Source organism: Balaenoptera acutorostrata, chromosome 9 (genome assembly GCF_949987535.1).
Source record: "Balaenoptera acutorostrata chromosome 9, mBalAcu1.1, whole genome shotgun sequence".
NCBI lineage: Eukaryota > Metazoa > Chordata > Mammalia > Artiodactyla > Balaenopteridae > Balaenoptera > Balaenoptera acutorostrata.
Window position 1 is genome coordinate 48,105,174 of NC_080072.1, and position 22,411 is coordinate 48,127,584.

Consider the following 22,411-nt stretch of genomic DNA (forward strand, 5'->3'; position numbering starts at 1 on the left):
GAGTTTTTAATCGTCTCTTATAAAATGTTAACCCTGGAGCCACGCTTACTTAGGTTCTGTGGGCTTCTTTCCTATTTACTTTATTAGTAAATGTCTTTATTAAACAGGCGAAGGGCCAGCTGTACTGACACTCTGTGGGCTCAAATGGAAGGTGTGATTTGATGAGGCGATTTGTAGGTGACGTCCACGGCAGAGTGCGCCGGAGCTCTGGCAGTCCTGCCTCTCCTTCTAGTGATTCCCAGAGCCAGATTTAGTTCCCACCTAAATGACTTCAAACTCAAGTGCAGGACCTTTTCTGGTTTAAAAATCAGATCCTCACATTGACTGTGTGACTCCTAGCATACTTTGGCCTGTTATGAAATCCTGGAACTAACGGCGAGGTTGATAAGGAGGTACTTTGGGGCATCTGTTCACACTTGCGTGTGACCTTAGTAAGATATATTTATAGTAAATCAGAATATTAGTAATAATAATAATAATTGCTAACATTTATTGTATACTTGCCTATACCAGGCATCATGCAGGCATTCATGAATAATTCCATGAGTTGTTCATATGGTTATTGTATCACTACAAAAACTTTATGAGGTTAAAGAGACTCATTCAAGGTCACACAGCCGAAGAGTGGAGGATTTGGAATCAGCAGCCAGGTCTGACAGACACCAGACTCCTCCCTCAGGTGTGTTTGTTAAATGCCGTTATATCTGTACCTTACGGGTAGAAAGAAAACCATGACAATTAATAGAGGAGAGATGATTAGGAATATAAGAGACGGCAGATTTTTATAGCATCTTGCCAATGCCAGGCCAATTCCTAAGGAACGTGTGCTTTCAGAAATCCTTTTGTTTATGGCTGTGATTCTTGTCATAAACTTAAAAAATATAATAAAGTAAGGTGTTTAAAGTAAATAAATGCCTCTGGGTCCCTCTGTCAATGTGGATTGGATTGGTTGTATTTAGTACACTAATTGAGGGAGGCCAGGACACACCTCAGCGTAAGGAGATGTAACTTAGTAAATATAATTGGTAAAAAGTGGGGACTCTTCCGTGACCAGAAGAGTCTTTATATCAGTAGGATGTAATCAGCTGGGTGAGGGTGTACTTCTGGGTCGAATTACCACATTGACTGCAGGCAGAGAACCCTCCCTCTAGGGGCTCCTGCACTGAGGCGGCTGCCTGGGCCCTGGGTAGTCCTAAGCCTGCAGCCTACCCAGGCCTGCTCCATAATTCAGAAGGGTCCACACTTGTCTCCATCTTTGCACTGTGCTGTGTAGCCCTGTGTGCAAACATCAGGCACCCACATGCCACCTCGTCAGCGTCCGCAGCAGGGCCGGACAAAGTTTCTCTCACTGAGGTGGGAGCTGAGGTCCGCATAGGGCGACAGGCCTGACCACATCTCTCTGATCTCATCTGCAGAGAGACAGGAAAGGCTCTGCCCGGGGGCCTTGTTCACCTAAGGTCATTGATCCCCCCAGGTCTGTGCCAACCTGGTGAATATTCCGCGGATGGCTTTGCACCCTGCCAGCTCTGTGCCCTGGGCACATTCCAGCCTGAAGCTGGCCGTACTTCCTGCTTTCCCTGTGGAGGAGGCCTCCTCACCAAACACCTGGGAGCCACTTCCTTCCAGGACTGTGAAACCAGAGGTGAGGACTTGGCAGCTTGCCTTTTCCCGGAATTGAATTTCCCCTTTTGAGGACCATGGGAGTCTGGTAAAGCTCCAGTCAAGCTCAGCCGAGGTGCCCTGTGTGGGCCCCAGTGGCAGGGAGGACAGGTCCCCAGGGCCATTCGTCCCTGCAGGATGTGCAGGGAGCACAGGAACTCCCTAGACATGGTCCTCCCCTTCGAACGGGGCTGACTGCAAGACAGCTGGGGAGAGATGGGCAGGTGTAGTGCACAGCCTCCCTCTGCTCCCTGCTTCCAGGCGTCCTCTAGCTCCTCACCCTTGCCTAGACCTCCCCGCTCCGGAGCAGGCGCTACGCCTTCTCCAGAGCCTCACCCCGCTGCCTTCTGCAGGAGCCCAGCCCCAAGCCCGGGGTCAGCTCTGCGCCCCTCCACGCTCCCAGGCCCGCCGTGCATGAAGACAGAGCTGCGAGCGTTCACGCCCGACGGCACGGACAGTGAACTCAGAAGATACACCTGTACCTCGTTCCCTTTGTGTTTTTCTCAGTGTCATGAGTCACAAGTCCCACCCAAGCTGGCTATTTAGGGAATTAAGTGTTGATTAGCCCGAGAGTAGTAGGAAAGCAGTACCTCATTTGGGCATAAACATTTCTGTCACAAACTGCGAAACCTTTCGTGTTACATCTGATGAAAGTACAGTCTTTTTTTTTTTTTTTCCTTTTCGTTCTCTCCACCTTCCCCCACCCCTACAGTTCAATGTTCACCTGGACATTTCTACAACACCACCACTCACCGATGTATTCGTTGCCCAGCAGGAACATACCAGCCAGAATTTGGAAAAAATAATTGTGTTTCCTGCCCAGGAAATACCACGACTGACTTTGATGGCTCCACAAACATAACCCAGTGTAAAAGTAGGTCTCTCTCTAAGGCTTTTCACAGTCCTTGATTAAGAGGGCAAGCGCCTGGGTCCATCTAGGGGGGCGGGTTGGCAGGGGTCCCTGGTTCATTCAGGACCGCGGAGCAGTTGTTAGCCCTGCTCAGGGCTCTGCAGATCAGTGCTGGACCTGCAGGCGCTCACCTGTATTGATCCAGGCTACTTCTCCAGGCACATTCACAAGCTGTACTTGCTGTAATTTGCTCCCAAGGGTAAAATGTCAGTTCAGCCCTGTTCAGCAAGCACTGTTTGAGGACCTGTTGTGTGCCAGGCAATGCAAGCAGAATCAGTCTCTGGCCCTGCAGCAGCACAGGCTGCGGGACTGCAGAGGAAAGAGCTACTCCCTCTGTCTGTAGAGACAAGGAAGGGCTTCGACAGGGCAAGAGAAGGTTTTGATGGGGAGGGTTGGGGGAGAGTGGGAGAAAGAACTTCATGCCCAAGAGAGCAGCTGGGAGGAAGCACAGACTCAGAAAAGTGAAAGGCTTTATGGGAAGAGACCCCTGGACCTGATCATGGAATGTGCTGTAGGGAGTCTGAAGCAGACCAAGAAAGGAAGCCTTGTTGACTGAAAAAAAAGAAAAGCATAACCTAAAAGTTGAGAGTTATGTTTTATTCGGCTCACAAAACTGAGAACGTAAGCCCGGGACGCAGCCTCTCTGATAGCTCTGAGGGACTGCTCCAAAGAGGAAGGGGAGGAACCAGGATACATAGGAGTTTTTGCAACAAAGACCAGGTAGTCGGAACATCAAGATTACTGTTAATTAAACAAGACCCGATATCTCAAGGTAAGGAAGTTAGCGCTTTTCTATGTAAGGGAAGATGCAAGAGTCTGGGCTCACTGAAATCGTTCCTTTGATGTGCACCTCAGCTATCTGGGGCCAGTATCCTGTGCTTTCTCATCCTGAGTCTCCTCAGGGTGCATCATTTGGGGTGGCTGCAGTGTGATGGCTTGATGGTCGCAACATCCTTTGTTTACTGATATGGCAGGCAACGTTTTTTCTTTTTTTAAATTTTACTTATTTTTATTTATTTATTATTTTTGTCTTGTTGGGTCTTTGTTGCTACACGCGTGCTTTCTCTAGTTGCGGCGAGTGGGGGCTACTCTTCGTTGCGGTGCAGGGGCTTCTCATTGCGGTGGCTTCCCTTGTTGCGGAGCACGGCCTCTAGAGCATGGGGGCTTCAGTAGATGTGGCGCATGGGCTCAGTAGTTGTGGCTTGTGGGCTCTAGAGCGCAGGCTCAGTAGTTGTGGCACACGGGCTTAGTTGCTCCGCGGCATGTGGGATCTTCCTGGACCAGGGCTCAAACCCGTGTCCCCTGCATTGGCAGGTGGATTCTTAACCACTGCGCCACCAGGGAAGCCCAACGTTTTTTCATTGACAGTCTTGACTGCCAGACTAGAGAGCTTAGTTTGTATTCTGTAGGAATGGGGAGGTAAATCATTCAAGGACTTGCTGTTTGGACTTGGTTTGTTTGCTTGTTTGTTTTTAACTATTATGTAAAATTCTCTAGTAAAGGCCAGCTGACAACCTCAGCTGGTTCAGCAGTGTAGGGGAGCAAGAGGCCTCCCCAAACTGGAAGAGTAGGGGATTGAAGGGGGCAGTGAATCATTTGAATTTATGACTGGAAGCTTATCTAGTTTTCTGTCTATCCCAACGAAGCCCTTTTAACAACATCCTCACAAGTAACTGTCTAGTCTCTTTTTCGTTAAATTAAAAAAATTGTTAACATCTTTATTGGAGTATAATTGCTTTACAATGGTGTGTTAGTTTCTGCTTTATAACAAAGTGAATCAGCTATACATATACGTATATCCCCATATCTCCTCCCTCTTGCGTCTCCCTCCCACCCTCCCTATCCCACCCCTCTAGGTGGTCACAAAGCACTGATCTGATCTCCCTGTGTCATGAGGCTGCTTCCCACTAGCTATCTATTTTACATTTGGTAGTATATATAAGTCCATGCCATGCTCTCACTTCGTCCCAGCTTACCCTTCCCCCTCCCCGTGTCCTCAAGTCCATTCTCTACATCTGCGTCTTTATTCCTGTCCTGCCCCTAGGTTCTTCAGAACCTTTTTTTTTTTTTAGATTCCATATATATGTGTTAACATACAGTATTTCTTTTTCTCTTTCTTACTTACTTCACTCTGTATGACAGACTCTAGGTCCATCTACCTCACTACAAATAACTCAATTTCGTTTCTTTTTATGGCTGAGTAATATTCCATTGTATATATGTACCACATCTTCTTTATCCATTCATCTGTCCATGGGCATTTAGGTTGCTTCCACGTCCTGGCTATTGTAAATACAGCTGCAATGAACATTGTGATACATGACTCTTTTTGAATTATGGTTTTCTCAGGGTATATCCCCAGTAGTGGGATTGCTGGGTTGTATGGTAGTTCTACTTTTAGTTTTTTAAGGAACCTCCATACTGTTCTCCATAGTGACTGTATCAATTTACATTCCCACCAACAGTGCAAGAAGGTTCCCTTTTCTCCACACCCTCTCCAGATTTTTTGATGATGGCCATTCTAACTGTTGTGAGGTGATACCTCTTTGTAGTTTTGATTTGCATTTCTCTAATGATTAGTGGTGTTGAGCATTCTTTCATGTGTTTGTTGGCAATCTGTATATCTTCTTTGGAGAAATGTCTATTTAGGTCTTCTGCCCATTTTTGGATTGGGTTGTTTGTTTTTTTTTTATATTGAGTTGCATGAGCTGCTTGTAAATTTTGGAGATTAATCCTTTGTCAGTTGCTTCATTTGCAAATATTTTCTCCCATTCTGAGGGTTGTCTTTTCATCTTGTTTATGGTTTCCTTTGCTGTGCAAAAGCTTTTAAGTTTCATTAGTTTCCATTTGTTTATTTTTGTTTTTATTTCCATTTCTCTAGGAGGTGGGTCAAAAAGGATCTTGCTGTGATTTATGTCATAGAGTGTTCTGCCTATGTTTTCCTCTAAGAGTTTGATAGTGTCTGGCCTTACATTTAGGTCTTTAATCCATTTTGAGTTTATTTTTGTGTATGGTGTTAGGGAGTGTTCTAATTTCATTCTTTTACATGTAGCTGTCCAGTTTTCCCAGCACCACTTATTGAAGAGGCTGTCTTTTCTCCATTGTATATTCTTGCCTCCTTTATCAAAGATAAGGTGACCATATGTGCGTGGGTTTATCTCTGGGCTTTCTATCCTGTTCCATTGATCTATATTTCTGTTTTTGTGCCAGTACCATACTGTCTTGATTACTGTAGCTTTGTAGTATAGTCTGAAGTCTGGGAGCCTGATTCCTCCAGTTCCGTTTTTCTTTCTCAAGACTGCTTTGGCTATTCGGGGTCTTTTGTGTTTCCATACAAATTGTGAAATTTTTTGTTCTAGTTGTGTGAAAAATGCCATTGATAGTTTGATAAGGATCGCATTGAATCTATAGATTGCTTTGGGTAGTATAGTCATTTTCACAATATTGATTCTTCCAATCCAAGAACATGGTATATCTCTCCATCTGTTGGTATCATATTTAATTTCTTTCATCAGTATCTTATAGTTTTCTGCATACAGGTCTTTTGTCTCCTTAGGTAGGTTTATTCCTAGATATTTTATTCTTTTTGTTGCAATGGTAAATGAGAGTGTTTCCTTAATTTCTCTTTCAGATTTTTCATCATTGGTGTATAGGAATGCAAGAGATTTCTGTGCATTAATTTTGTACTATGCAACTTTACCAAATTCATTGATTAGCTCTAGTAGTTTTCTGGTAGCATCTTTAGGATTCTCTATGTATAGTATCATGTCATCTGCAAACAGTGACAGCTTTACTTCTTCTTTTCCGATTTGGATTCCTTCTATTTCTTTTTCTTCTCTGATTGCTGTGGCTAAAACTTCCAAAACTATGTTGAATAATAGTGGTGAGAGTGGGCAACCTTGTCTTGTTCCTGATCTTAGTGGAAATGGTTTCAGTTTTTCACCATTGAGGATGATGTTGGCTGTGGGTTTGTCATATATGGCCTTTATTATGTTGAGGTAAGTTCCCTCTATGCCTACTTTCTGGAGGGTTTTTATCATAAATTGGTGTTGAGTTTTGTCGAAAGCTTTTTCTGCATCTATTGAGATGATCATATGGTTTTTATCCTTCAGTTTATTAATATGGTATATCACATTGATTGATTTGCATATATTGAAGAATCCTTGCATTCCTGGGATAAACCCCACTTGATCATGGTGTATGATCCTTTTAATGTGCTGTTGGATTCTGTTAGCTAGTATTTTGTTGAGGATTTTTGCATCTACATTCATCAGTGATATTGGCCTGTAGTTTTCTTTGTTTGTAACATCTTTGCCTGGTTTTGGTATCAGGGTGATGGTGGCCTCATAGAATGAGTTTGGGAGTGTTCCTCCCTCTGCTATATTTTGGCAGAGTTTGAGAAGGATAGGTGTTAGCTGTTCTCTAAATGTTTGATAGAATTCACCTGTGAAGCCATCTGTTCCTTGGCTTTTGTTGGAAGATTTTTAATCACAGTCTCAATTTCAGTGCTTGTGATTGGTCTGTTTATATTTTCTATTTCTTCCTGGTTCAGTCTCGGAAGATTGTGCTTTTCTAAGAATCTGTCCATTTCTTTCAGATTGTCCATTTTATTGGCATAGAGTTGCTTGTAGTAATCTCTCATGATCCTTTGTATTTCTGCAGTGTCAGTTGTAACTTCTCCTTTTTCATTTCTAATTCTATTGATTTGAGTCTTCTCCCTTTTTTTCTTGATGAGTGTGGCTAATGGTTTATCAATTTTGTTTATCTTCTCAAAGAACCAGCTTTTAGTTTTATTGATCTTTGCTATTGTTTTCTTCATTTCTTTTTCATTTATTTCTGGTCTGATCTTTATGATTTCTTTCCTTCTGCTAACTTAATTTTTAAATTTTATATTGGAGTATAGTTGCTTTACAATGTTTTGTTAGTTTCAGGTGTACAGCAAAGTGATTCAGTTATACATATACATATATCCATTCTTTTTCAGATTCTTTTCCCATATAGGTTATTACAGAGTATTGAGTAAAGTTCCCTGTGCTATACAGTAGGTCCTTGTTGATTATCTATTTTATATATAGTAGCATGTATATGTCAATCGCAAACTCCTAATTTATCCCTCCCCCCATGTTTCCCCTTTGGTAACCATAAGTTTGTTTTCAAAGTCCGTGAGTCTGTTTCTGTTTTGCAAATAACTTCATTTGTATCATTTTTTTTTAGATTCCACATATAAGTGATATCATATGATGTTTGTCTTTCTCTGTCTGACTTACTTCACTTAGTGTGATAATCTCTAGTTCTATCCATGTTGCTGCACATGGCATTATTTCATTCTTTTTTATGGCTGAGTAATATTCCATTATATTACACACACACACACAGACACACATACACACACACACCACATCTTCTTTATCCATTCCTCTGTTGATAGACATTTAGGTTACTTCCATGTCTTGGCTATTGTAAACAGTGCTACAGTGAACATTGGGGTCTGTGTATCTTTTTGAAATATGGTTTTGTCTGGATATATGCCCAGGAGTGGGATTGCTGGATCATATTATAGTTCTATTTTTAGTTTTTTAAGGAACCTTCATACTGTTCTCCATAGTGGTTGTACTAATTTACATTCTCACCACAGTGTAGGAGGGTTCCGTTTTCTCCATACCCTCTCCAGCATTTATTGTTTGTAGACTTTTTGATGAAGGCCATTCTGACCGGTGTGAGGTGATACTTCATTATATCAGTTTTGATTTGCATTTCTCTAATAATTAGTGATGTTGAGCATCTTTTCATATGCTTTTTGACCATCTGTATGTCTTCTTTGGAGAAATATCTGTTTAGATCTTCTGCCCATTTTTTTTTATTGGGTTGTTTGCTTTTTTGATATAGAGCTGCATGAGCTCTTTGTATATTTTGGAGATTAATTCCTTATTGGTTGCTTCGTTTGCAAATATTTTCTCCCATTCTGTGGGTTGTCTTTTCATTTTGTTTGGTGTCTTCTTGAATACCTGCCTTAATAAGAAGCTTACTGCCGCTCATAATATCCTAGTCTGTTGGTAGATTAAACTTGGGAAGTTCACAGTGTAAGAAGATTCTTTTCCCCATCAAGATGAAATCTGTTTCCTTGCCTTCCCACCCCTGGTCCTTGGTTGGCCCTTAGGAGCTGCATGGCACAGTTCCTCAGGTAGCCGGTCAGGCTCGGAGGCAGTTTTCTTGACTCCATGACTCTCTCCTCTCCCTCTTCTCTTCCAGGAACGAAAGGCTGTTTTTTGTTTTTTTGGGTTTTTTTCCTACTGGGAATAATAAATCCCAGTTACAGCTAGAGAGGCCAAAGGTAATCCTTCAACATCTTCTCTTGAACAGGTTCACCTGACAGTTTTAAACATTAAGCTCCTTTAGGGAAAGAATATTTGTTGGATGAGTGGAGCTTCAGTGAGTGAAGTGTGGCTGAGGTGGGGTGGGGTGTGTGTGTGTGTGTGTGTGTGTGTATATGCACGTGTGTACGCTCCTTGCCTTTGGTGCCAGAGGTGAGTATCCAGCATGACCTATACTGACTGATAGCTGAATGGAATTCTCTTCCCCACTTAAAAATAAAACATGGTCTTGACCAGAGAGAAAAGTGAAAGAGTATGGCTGTCATGTCTTCATCAAAGATCTCTAGGAAAGGCTCAAATATCCTTTGCTGAGCAGTAAGCTCTATTCTCCCTATTTTGACAGACCTACAAGTTCTGTGCCATGCGTTCTCCTGGCACTTGGACTTTGTAAACAAAACAGTAAAAACTAAAGTTATCCTTTTGTTTCACAAACACCTGTCCCTGACCTTGAATGCCTTCAAGTTAATGAGAAAATGATGCCCTGGGAACCCAGAGGGGTGGGCTCTGTGTGGGAAGTTAATGTAGTTGGGCTCCCAGTGGGGGCTGTGGGCACTACAGGGCAGACTCATTCCTGCGATGGTGTCATTTCCAGGGGCAATAGGGTTCTCCTCAGCTGAGCGGGGGCTGGCCATGCCATCATTGTTATTATTATTTTTTGGCCATCACATTATGATGGCTGTGTTGTGCCTTTGTAACTCATGGCATTTTCTCTTCCAGACAGAAGATGTGGAGGGGAGCTAGGTGATTTCACTGGATACATCGAATCCCCAAACTACCCAGGCAATTACCCTGCCAACACAGAATGTACCTGGACCATCAACCCACCCCCCAAGCGCCGCATCTTGATTGTGGTCCCTGAGATCTTCCTGCCCATAGAGGATGACTGTGGAGACTACCTGGTGATGCGGAAAACTGGTGCGTCTCACCTGTCTGCTCCCCTCCCCTTCTGAGGCCAGCTGGAAAGCCTGATGGCACGCTGCCTGGCTTTATAATTTAAAACATTTTTTATTGAAGTATAGTTGATTTACAATATCATGTAAGTTTCAGGTGTACAGCACAGCGATTAGTCATATATATGTGTGTGTGTGTGTGAATATATATATATATGTATATATATTCTTTTTCAGATTTTTTTCCCTTATAGGTTATTACATAATATTGAGTATAGTTCCCTGTTCTATACAGTAGGTCCTTGTTGGTTATGCCTGGCTTTAAATGGGAGAAGCCGGCCTAGAATGCCACCTCGTATTAGAACAGAGATGGGACATGAGTTTCTGGAGTTTGCCAAGAAAACAAAATTTAGACAAAAATCACAGGTTGAGGCCTCCTATTGAACCCTAGAGGAAGCGATCCTGCAGGTCAGTCTTCCCTCTGTGCTCACTGGGAACCCTCTTCCATAAGGACACAGAGTGTCAGTGAAGCTCATGCAGGGCTGACTTCAGGACCCCAGACACTTGCCTCACCCTGGGAAGCAACTCATGGCTTAGGGACTGACCAAGACCAAGGGCATGGTCCAGCCAGGAGGGACCCGCCTCCCATCCTGATGCATGACCCAGTGTCCATAAAAGGATACTGTCATCAGTGCAGCTTAGAGACAGTGTCATGAGGGGGCTCTGCCTGGATCTGAATCCCAGCTCCACCTCTTATTAGTTCTGTGATCTTGGGAACACATTCGGGAACTTTCTTTGCCTCAGAGTGCTCATCTGTTAAAATGGGGATAATAATAGTTGCTACCTCATAGGGTTATCATGAGGAATAAATGCATTTTTATTTGTAAAGCACTTAGAATAATAATGACACATGGGGCTACTGCATAAGTATTTGCCATTCTTATTAGTGGTTACAATGTCTGAAGTCAGGTGTGGGTTTGAATCCTGATTTTTCCACATACTGGCTGTGTGACCCTGGGCAAGTAATTAATTTCTCCGTAAGTGAGATAACCACTGCACCAACTTCCTCTGGTTTGGGGGGGTGGGGGTTAAGTGAGATAAAGTCCATAAAGTGCAGAGCACACCGCCTGGTCTAAGGAACCATGCAGCGAATGGCGGAGATTATTACCAGCTTACAGCAGGTTGGCCCTGCAATGTGAGGGCCCTGACCTCAGCTCCTGCAGTGAGTGCTGCAGCCTGGGCTGCTGCTGTTTGCCAGCCATGGGCCTTGCAGTTAGCCTTCCCTGGGGCCCACAATCACAACTGTGGCCCTTACGAGGACTCAGCTGGTCCTGAAGAGCCCTTGTACATAACTTGTTTTGTGGTGTGAGTATTTGAAAAGATTAGTGTTCATTGTCTGCAGGCTCAGTGATGAGTCTTGAACCCCATCCCCTCCAACTTCCCTTGGCAGCTTCGTCCAATTCTGTGACAACGTATGAAACCTGCCAGACCTACGAACGCCCCATCGCCTTCACCTCCAGATCCAAGAAGCTGTGGATTCAGTTTAAGTCCAATGAAGGGAACAGCGCCAGAGGGTTCCAGGTCCCGTATGTGACATACGATGGTAAGCACTGTGAAGCTCAGGCTGCAGCACGCGTAAGAAGGTTCTCTGCTTTGAACAGAATCAACTCCTGGGCCAGCTGGTAGACTGCTGACAAGCACGCATGCTCAGAAAGGCAGGCAGGATACGGAGAAAGGACATGGCTGACTCACAGGTGCCAAGTTTTAAACAGGCATTTGGGGACACTGACTGCAAGGATGAAGAGATGTTTAGAAAGTAAATAAAAGTGAGCATAGCTTTGTGGGTCAGAACATGGGCGATGGAATCAGCCAGGTTGGGTTTAATCTCTTCTGCAACTTTGTGGATGTTACTTACCATCTCTAGGCTCCATTTTCTCAGTGTGTAAATGAGGATAATCATTAGACTTAATGTGAGAGTTCAATAGGATAATCCGTAAGGGACTTGGCGCAGTGCCTGGCACATAGGAAATACTCAATAAATATTAACTTACTACAATTGCAGCTTTTTAAATACAGAATCCTAGGGAATGAGGAAAAAGCCCTGAGTTCTGGTCTTGTCTCTGCCACTAACTTGCTGTGTAACTTTGGGCAAGTTAGATGACTTCTCTGGTTTCATTTTCTTCTTGTTAAACGAAGGGGTGGCCTGTGTGAGCCTTGGGGCCCTACCACGCTCTGAGACTTGGGTGACAAACATCTACTAGGAACACAAAATGAACTGGACCTTGTCCTGGAGGACCTCATAACCTAGCAGGGGAAGAGTTATCTGTTCATCGTGAACTTATTCATTCATCCATGCCACAAATATTTAATGAGCATCTAGTATGCCAGGTATTGGGTGAGGTGCTGGAGACAACACGGTTAGTGACAGAGAGACAAAAAAGAATATGGTGTCATAGATGCTACAACGGGGCATGTAAAAGGCTCTGTGTGAGACAGAAAAAGGGGCAGCCATTCATTTTGCATGGGTTTTTGGAAAGAATAGAGCAAAGTCTCAAGAGATTTGGGTCTTGAAAGAATATGTAAGTTTTCTTATAAATAAGAGGAAGAACATTCAGGAAAAGGGAATGACATAGGCCAAAGAATGGAGTACCTGACGTGTTGGGGACTAATGATTTGGCCAGTTGGTAGGGTGCATGGGGCTCAGCAGTGAGAGATGAGATTACAAGCAGGTGGGGTTAGGCTATGAAGAGTCTCGAATGCCAAGCTCAGAAGGGTGGACCTAATCTTTTTTTTTTTTTTTTTTTTTTTTTTTTTGTGTCCAGAGAATCTGCTTAGGAGGGGGAACATTTTTTTTTTTTTTTAATTTATTTATTATTTTTTTGTCTGTATTGGGTCTTCGGTTCGTGCGAGGGCTTTCTCCAGTTGCGGCAAGCGGGGGCCACTCTTCATCGCGGTGCGGGGACCGCTCTTCATCGCGGTGCGCGGGCCCCTCTCCATCGCGGCCTCTCCCGTTGCAGAGCACAGGCTCCAGACGCGCAGGCTCAGCAGTTGTGGCTCACGGGCCCAGCTGCTCCGTGGCATGTGGGATCTTCCCAGACCAGGGCTCGAACCCGTGTCCCCTGCATTGGCAGGCAGACTCTCAACCACTGCGCCACCAGGGAAGCCCTGGACCTAATCTTATAGGGAGCCACTGAAGGTTTTTAGGCAGACAGGTGTGAAAAGTAGGTGTTTTGGAAAGACGATATTCTATGGAGTTCCTAAAAACACCTCGCATAGTTTATTTCTAACATGTGACAAACTCTAGAATCATCATCCTGGTGCCTGAAACCATGTCAAACACTAAGACAAGGGCCCTTAGTATCAGACTCCTAGGTGGACACACATGGCTCCCAGGTGGCTCTGCTGGGATTCAGAGCATCTTATCTCCCCAAAGGCAGCCAGCCAACAACCTCCCCCATCTAGGATCAGGAAGGAGCCAGAAAGCCACAGAGACTCCAGAACAAATGTCACCAAAGTTCACACATTTTAGTCAGGCTGCTCTCAACTCTGTGACACATGAAAACGTCTTGATTTTTTTCTTTAATTCAAATAAAGGGTTGTAGCTTGAACCAGGGGAAATGACATATAACCCTGGTTAGGCCCACAAGAGTGTGTCTGAAATGTATGAACACCAAGGGGAGAAGAGAGGGTGAGGGTGGGATGAATTGGGAGATTGGGATTGACATATATACACTAATATGTATAACATAGATAACTAATGAGAACCTGCTGTATAGCACAGGGAACTCCACTTCGCTGTACAGTAGAAACTAACACAACCCCAATTAAAAAAAAGAAAAAGAGTGTCACAGCAGAAAATAATTGAAAACTGCTGTTTTGGCTGTGCAGAAGCCTTTCAGGTCTTCCCCAGAGCCTATTTAATTTTTTCTTTCAACCTATATTTCAGACAGTTTTGATATCTGGTTCCAAGCCCAGAAGAATAGCAGTCACATTGAGAAGGGGCAGCTGAGGCTGCTACAGACTAGCCCACTGGCCTGGAGAGCAGGGAGCACTGTAGCTGCGGCCAACATGTGCTGAGCTTATGAGGACCAGGCATATGCCAAGTGCCCTTGACAGGGCACATTCCTCACAGCCACCCATACAGTGGACACGACTCTCCTAGGAGATTTTACAGATAAGGCCACTCTGAGAGCACAGCAGGACAAAGTTGCAGGGGTCTTTGGGACTCCTGAGTTCTTACCTACAACACTGGAGTGCTTTTCTCATGACAGTTGGAGCAAGTGAGGAGACACAGTAGTTCTTTCTTTTTTTTAATTTATTTATTTATTTAGTTTTGGCTACACTGGGTCTTCGTTGCTGCATGCAGGCTTTTCTCTAGTTGCGGTGAGCCGGGGCTACTCTTTGTTATGGCGTGCAGGCTTCTCATTGCGGTGGCTTCTCTTGTTGCGGAGCACAGGCTCTAGGCGCACGGGCTTCAGTAGTTGTGGCACGCAGGCTCAGTAGTTGTGGCTCGCGGGCTCTAGAGTGCAGGCTCAATAGTTGCGGCGCATGGGCTTAGTTGCTCCGCAGCATGTGGGATCTTCCCGGACCAGGGCTTGAACTCATGTCTCCTGCATTGGCAGGCGGATTCTTAACCACTGTGCCCGACACTGGGGAGCCCGACACTGTAGTTCTTAAAAGCAGAGGAAAGATTTTTTAAAAAGACGGTGGTTTGTAAGCATTTGGGATAGTGGCAAACAGCTCTCTAGAACAGTGACAGGCATTCCTAATGGTGAACTCCTCATCAAAAGGAGCTAATTCTCTGAGGTAGAGACTCTGCAGCAGAGGAATTCAAGATTAAAAAAAAAAATGGTACCCTTATTCATATTTTATAGATTTTGTATTCACGAAAATGAAAGGATAAGAAGAAAGAAACCACATGAATAGAGGACCAGCGATATTGTACATGTATTAAATTAGTAATTACGAGTATTATCCTATGAATTTCCATTTCCCATCACTTGACCAGGAGAAACTTTTTCTCCCACACAGTTCCAGTGATGTTCTTATGATTTGTTTGGATTTGTTGCACATGATATGCATACAAAGAGGCATTCTTTTCTGCCTGGAATTTAAAAACGATTGTGTTTTGCATATGCTTGATTTGAATTATGACTGTAGGAAATAGGCTAGACTTTGAAATGCTACTGATGCCTCAAGGAAGATGAGGGCTAAGAGTTGAGCAGCATGAAGGTCACTGGTGACCCCGACAAGCAGTTTTGGAGGAGTGGTGGGGGCCAGAGTTGACTGGAATGGGTGTGAGAGAGAAGGAAAGGAATCGAATTGGAGATAGTGAGTGCTGACAATTCTTTCAAGGAGTTTTGCTACAAAGGGGAGCAGAGACGTGGGATGGAAGCTGGAGGGAGAAATGAGGTCTAGAGAGGGTTTTTTTTAAAAAAAATTGGAGACACAACAGCATGTTTGCATGCTGATGTGAAAGACCAGCAGAGAGAAAACTTCATCACGTAGGAAAGGAAGGGCAGAACTAGTGGAACAACGTCCTTGATTTGGTGAGAGAAGATGGAGCTGGTAAGCAAAGTGGAGGGATGGGTCTTGGCTGGATGTACAGAGGTTCATCTGAGGGAGGAAGAGGAGAGATGGGTGCAGATGCTGGTGGGTGAGAGGAGGTGGTGGGTGAGTCCGTGGAAGTCCTCTCTGATTGCCTGCTTAGTATCAGAGGGGTCATTGTTCTGCTGGCAGCTACAGAAGGGGCATTTCTCAGAACCTTATTTGAAAAATGAAAGAGTCAGCTTGGAAAGAACTAAACCATACAAATGCAAAATATGTCCTTTATTCAAACAGAGGACTACCAGGAACTCATTGAAGACATAGTTCGAGATGGCAGGCTCTACGCATCAGAGAACCATCAGGAAATACTTAAGGTGAGTATGTACCCGAGGGGGCCATGGCAGTCACCCACAGGGCTCGCCAAGCACCACCAAGGAAGGGTTTCCTCTTGCTACCTTTCAGACACTGAGCCTGCTCTGGGCTGAGGTCAGTTTTATATCTTCACCAGACTTAGTTTTTAAAAAAAAAAAACTCAAGGAGCCATTTGTAGTGTTGTCAAATAAAGTTGTATTTTTTAATTTGGAAATGTGTGGAGGAGCAGTGGGAAACTTGTTTATCAGAAATCCAAGCCAGCGGCAACTCATGTTTCCATGCTCATTCTCCAAATAGTTGAAGATTCTTGGCTCCTTGCTCATCCTTCAAGCCTGAAGTCCACCAAATTTTAGATACTTATAAGTATAAATAAACACTTGCCATATCACTAACGCAATAAATATTCCCCAAATTCCAAAGTTATCACGTGGTTTAGAAAAACAATTTTTTACATATTAAATTTTTAAAATAAAAGTAATATGTGCTCTTTATAGATATTTAGGAAACAAAAATTGGGGGAAAAAAGATAAAAATCAGAGGAAACAATTTTCACAAAGTGTTTTTCTGCTGATCGACCTACCGCCTAACAGTGGGACATTATAGTTCCATTGGCAAAATGTCATAATGTTAAAATATTTTGGCCCAGTAACAAAATTCTGTTCTTTTCAGGATAAGAAACTGATCAAGGCTCTGTTTGACGTTCTGGCCCACCCCCAGAACTATTTCAAGTACACGGCCCAGGAGTCCCGGGAAATGTTTCCAAGATCCTTCATCCGATTGCTCCGTTCCAAAGTGTCCAGGTTTCTGAGGCCTTACAAATGAGCCTGCCCACGTGCCACTCAGCACAGCACTGGGCTGTGGGCTGGTGGAACACAGCGATCTGCTTCTGCAGCCAGCATAGCCGGATAACGCTGCCTCTAGTAGCAGTGGCTGGTTAGAGTTCAATTTTTATAGATAATACAGATATTTTGGTAAATTGAACTTGGTTTTTCTTTCCCAGCATTGTGGATGTGGACTGAGAATGGCTTTGAGTCTTACTCGCTTCTCATTGCTGTGGGCACATGTCTTGGATATGTCAAGGGCTGGCCGAGCTGGACTTCAGTCAGCTCAGGTGAGACTCACGTGTCCTTCTTGGTCCTCACTCCTCCTTGAGGGGGGCTGCCTTGTCTGAGACTTCAGCTTCTTCCAGCATAGCCCTCCCTAAGGGAGCCCTCTGCATTCAGGTGTCGGCTCCAACCAGGCAGAGCAGGAAAGAGGGGAGGAAGGGAGGGAGAGTCCTCCAGGCGTCATCTACCCACCCGGGACCTGGGAGGACTCGGTGACTCCACCGCCTTCTCCAGCCTGTGTGACCTAAGTTTGATCCCAGAAGCTTGAGTCCTAAGCAGTGATCACTAAAAATTACTTACAGCAGAAAGAATTAGAAATAAAAAGGTAGAAACTAAGCACTTCCACAGACATCATAATGTAGACCTATCGATGACCTTCCCTGTTGCCAGTTTCCACCTCAGAGCAAATGCACAGTGCTTGTCTTACACCTTCAGCTGTGCCTTCAGGGCACCACTCTTCTGGGTGCTGCGGTAGAGCCTGGAGACTTCAGACAGGATGTGATCTCCTCGATGGATGAGAATCCATCCATCATGAAAAGGAGATTTCACACACCCCGAGTCAATACCGCCAAGGGTTCTCCTTCCTCCGTGGGCTTCCCAGCACAGGGCATGCGAGGTCCAGGTGCGACGTGGTACAGACCAGCCTGTCATGTTTGCCTTCCTTCCCCTCGCCAAGCTCAGAGCCTGACTGGGGTCCAAGGGCACGGGCTGCACGGCTCAGGGTGGTCTCAGGCCCTTAATGGTCACCCACTGCCGGAAGCACACAAATCCCGGCCTCTCAGTACCGCAGAATCATCTCACTTTCTCTCGGCACAGTGGGACCTCACAGTCACTTTCTCCCACAGGAATTTGATTTTTCAATATTATTGAATTTTTAAAAATTGAAATCCACAGGCAAAAATCTCATTACAGTGAATAAAAAAGACTTCTGTCAAACAAGCTGCCATTTCCCTAATGAATGGGCTGACTACACACAACCATAGTGTTTTATTTCAGTAGCAAACTAACTCTGCACACAATCAATTCTCTACACCAAAGTACCAAAAAAACCCAAAAAGATTAACAAATAGTTTTGAAGAAAACAAAGATCATTTCATTTATTGTTGAATTCCCTTTTCACCTCAGTGTTTTGTTTTTTAACCTATTAATAACATTGAGTTTTTAAAAGCCCTAATCAAACTTTAAAACATTTATTTAGATGGTCCTAAATACCCATTTCTAAGTCTCTCTTCAAAAATTTGAGCATCTTCATTTTAAAAAATAATCATTAATACAAGTACTTGGAATTGGTGATGCCGGAACTTGGCCTACATTTCTGAGTCTGACCCTAAGATGAAAATTCAAATGTAATATAACGTGAGTTAATGACCTGACCGATGGCAGCAGAACTGCGCCACCCCGTCCAAGCATGTTAGTAACTTTGTCCTTAGGACTGTCTGATTCTGTATTGCTGGTTTCACAAGAAGGCTAGGGATGGCAGTACACTGGGGGTTGGAAGGAGGCTGCATAAACCTGGTCTCTGTGAAGCATCCTCCAGGAGCTGGGCCATGCATGAGCCACTGAGGCCCTCCTGAAGCTTCCTCTCTATACCCATCAACCACTCTGAGAGACTCTGTGGTCCCGTTGGAAGACTGGGTGGCAGGGGCTACTGTTGCTACCTATTAAATCCATAAATAGTTATCAAACATCTGCTCTTTGCCAGGCACTGTTCTAGGTCCTAGAGATGCACAGTGACAGGACAGAGAAGGTCTTGTCATTTTAGAGGGAGGAGACAATGAACAAATCAACACGGAAAGTATCAGCTAATAGTAAGTGCTATGTTGAAAATTAAAATAGGTTAATATAACTGATGATGGTGTGGCTTCTTTAGGTTTGGGAATTGTGGAGGTTTCTCTAGGTAAACGGTATTTCAACTGAAAAATAAATGGCAAGAAGGAACCAGCCTTGGACAAATCAGGGGGAAGAACATTCCAGATAGAGGAAAGCCAGGTGCAAAGTCTATCAGCCAGCAACAAGCATGTGTGTGGATCACAGACTAGTGAGAAGGCAAGTGGTATGAGATGAGGCCAGGGAACTGGACAGGGGCCAGAGCACACTGGGCTTTGGAATTCAGAATGAGGGGTGTGGGTTTAATTCTAAATGTGTCGTGAAGCTTTTGGAGGGGGTTTAAACAGAAAAGTGGGGTGATCTGATTTATGTTTTTAAAAGATAGCTCTGGTTACTGTATGAAGAATAGGTTTTAGAAAGCAGGAACGGAGGCAGAGAGCAGTTAACAAACTACTGCAACCAACCAAGCAGCCATCCAGTGAGAGATGAGGTTGTCTGGGTAAGGCGGGAGTAGTGGAGAGGAGAGAACAGAAGGATTCTGGACATGTTTTAGGAGAGAGTCACCAGAACTTGCTGATGATTGGGTGGAAGGGGAAGGGAAAGACAGCAACTGAAGGTGACCCCTAGTTGTCTGAATAACTGGTAGATGGAGAAGACTGCAGGGGGAGCAGGTTTGGGACATGTGACAATCTAAAAACCTGCCTACAAATTCTTTGATGCTCCTTCCATGCAAAGTTGGGGGCCTTTTGCCCCTCCCCTTGAACCTGGGATCTGTGACTGATTAACCAATCTTATATGGCAGAAGTAACATTTTACTAGTTCCTGGGCCCAGGACTTAAGATACTGGCAATTTCCACTTTGTCTTCTTGGGAAACTCACTGGGACTTCAGTCACCATGCCTTGAGGAAGCCACAGCAGCTCGTGAAGAGAAACCAAGCCCTCCCCACCCCCCCCACAGCCCAGCTGACTCCCGGGTGACAGCTGGTAAAACTTGCCAGCTCACCTTAGAAATGGATTCTCCAGCTGATGCTTCACTGAGCAGTACCCGTTGAGCCGTACCAAAATGACAGACTTGTGAGCAAAATCAATGATTATTGTTGTTTTAGTCACTAGGCTTTGGGTGCTTTCTTATGCAATAATAAGACACTGGAAAAGAAGAGAAGATCAAGAGTTTAATTTTGGCCATTCTAAGTATGGCATGTCTATTAGGTATCCAAATAAAGAGTTCAAATAGGCAACTGGTTCTATGAAGTCCCAGGAGCGCTCAGGGCTGGAATATTAATTTTAATGTCACAGAATAAAGAATGAGACAGGTTGAGGTCACCTGGGAAAAGTATGTAGATAAAAGACCAGTCAACTCTGAATTCTGGGGTTCCCTGTGTGGCCACAGGGACAGAACTTATAGGAGCTGTTGATGAAGTAAACAGGAAGAGGTCAGAGCTGAGCTTTGCCTTCCTTCCACGAGAACAAGTTTTGTGGTAGAACTCTGAGTGGGAGAGGAATCTGTACACGTCCTTCCCTCCAGCTGTGGATATTGTTCTTGAGCCATTTACTGAAGTGCTGCTTTTATGGCTTTAGCCACGTTTCCCTTGAGCTTCCAATGCTAATAAAAGAGTGCTTGCCTTTTCACACTAACAGATGATTATCTTCACTTTGGAAAATTGCTTCCTCTGAATCATTCTCTGAGCTGTTGAGTGTGTCATCTGTAGACACTCACTGGATTTAGGTTTGCAGGTGATTGTATAATTGTCATGTGGAATCTTGGGAAAGGCAGCAGCTGCACCACACAGAGCAAGGAATTATGGATCTCTGCAGGAAGATGCACCAGGGCTGCTGCCTGCTGCCCACGACTGCAGACCGCTGCAGCCAGTGGGCCTGTGCACCGGGAAACCCTGGGCTCCCTCCTGTGCCCCTCGATCTCCTCCTCAACTCAGAAGACATGCCTCTTACTGGGGCTGTCAGTATCTCTGCTTCTTTTCACGCAGGAGGATGGGTCCCAGGAGCCTTACCCAAGTCTACATCACTCTTAGTCAGTATTTGGGAGGCACATGGATTAGGTGAGGCTGGAGTAAAGCAGTTCCTCACCAAGTCAAGGGAGCCTTGTTACCTGTGGCCTTCTTGCTAGGCAAGCCATCAGCTGCCTCCAAATCCAGGTCCTGGGCGTTGCCACTAGGAGCCCATCCACAGGAAATTAGAAGCCTTGGAGAGGCTTCCTCCCTGTGTCATCTTCTACTCCAGGGGCTTGTGAACCCAGCTCAGGGGTGTCCTGGATATTTGTGGTACCTGCTTCCTTCTCCCTTCAGGCAGTCCTGATCAGCCTACAGGAGACCAACAGCAGGGGCCTGATGGCCCAGCAAGGCTGCTCCTGTGATTGACAGCTCTAAAGACATAACTACTCAGCAGGGATTACTTTCCAGAGAACACAGTAGGATTGAAATAGATTTAGAAAGTGAAACCACTCATTCACAGGCAGGTTGCTCTAGCTGAATAAAAGGGATACAAATTAAACCCACCTACTATAAACAATGATCTTAACTCAGCATTGCTTGGTTTTCAGAGTATCTCATTAGGGGAATGGACTACAGACCTTAGTTACTAATAATTCTTTGTTATGTGTTTGCTCATTCATTCATTTATACAACATATTTACTGAGGGCTTACAAAGTGCTAGGTATTCAGGAACTGGTGATCCTGTAATTAGCAAAATGCTCTTGTGGAGTTTAGATTCTAGTGGGGGGAGACAGAAAATAAACAAACATATAGTAAAGTCAAGTGTGATAACTGCTATAAAGAAAATTAAAAAGGGTGAAAAGATAAGAGTATGAGGAGGTGGTGGGAGGGAGCTGCTACTCTAGATAGGGTGAGCTCATCATTGGAATCATGAATCCAGCCCCCTCCCAGGGCACTGGCTCCTTAAACCAAGCCTGGCAGCACTGGCCCTGGCAAGTTCCTCTACCCACCCAGCAGGAACTTGACAGTTTGGCTCAGACCAGGCTGACCAAAGCTCCAGCTTGTGAACAAGCCATTTTGCAATTCCTAGAACAGATGCCACCTAGTGGTTGTAAATGGAATCCACCTGTGTTTCAGTCATCCCACTGCCTTGGAGCTTAAGTGACCTTGGAGCTTAAATGCTCATAATTCAAGACAAAATGTTACCAATGGGATGTTGGGGACTAGGGCTGTGGTTTGACAACTGATTGCATGTTGTTTCAAACAGCCCTCGGAATGTATCTGTTTAGATCTTTTCCTTCCCTCTGCCTGGCCTAATGACTAATGACCAGGTGAGAAGTCATTGATCTTCAGGTCCTTTCAAACTATCAACAATTCTCTGAATCACATCCATGTCCAAAGAGACACACACACACACACACACACACACACACCCCACATTCATTCATTCATTGTTATGGTCTCGGCACCATGCTAGTCTGGATACATATTCCTGAGACAGGAGGAAAACGGACTTGAAAGAATGGGGGGGGGGGGCTTCCCTGGTGGCGCAGTGGTTAAGAATCCACCTGCCAATGCATGGGACACAGGTTCGAGCCCTGGTCCAGGAAGATCCCACATGCCGCGGAGCAACTAAGCCTGTGCACCACAACTACTGAGCCTGTGCTCTAGAGCCCGCGAGCCACAACTACTGAAGCCTGCACACCTAGAGCCCGTGCTCCACAACAAGAGAAGCCACTGCAATGAAAAGCCCATGCACCGCAACGAAGAGTAGACCCC

The 22,411-nt window shown here is 44.7% G+C and overlaps 1 protein-coding gene across 8 annotated transcripts in view; it reads left to right on the top strand.

The window, feature by feature from the left end:
• Window positions 1-20,418, top strand: part of SCUBE2 (signal peptide, CUB domain and EGF like domain containing 2) — a 72,378-nt gene extending 51,960 nt beyond the window's left edge. For 2 of the 8 annotated variants that reach the window (XM_057553482.1, XM_057553479.1), the window contains 6 exons: window positions 1,475-1,642; window positions 2,372-2,533; window positions 9,658-9,855; window positions 11,281-11,433; window positions 15,672-15,751; window positions 16,419-20,410. In XM_057553482.1, the coding sequence (XP_057409465.1) occupies window positions 1,475-1,642; window positions 2,372-2,533; window positions 9,658-9,855; window positions 11,281-11,433; window positions 15,672-15,751; window positions 16,419-16,571 (914 nt within the window). In that variant the 3' untranslated portion in view covers window positions 16,572-20,410. Of the gene's footprint in view, window positions 1-1,474; window positions 1,643-2,371; window positions 2,534-9,657; window positions 9,856-11,280; window positions 11,434-15,671; window positions 15,752-16,418 lie in introns of all 8 variants that reach the window. The other 6 variants (XM_057553477.1, XM_057553481.1, XM_057553480.1 and 3 more) reach the window with 5 other exon arrangements.
• The last annotated feature ends 1,993 nt before the right edge of the window (window positions 20,419-22,411 follow it).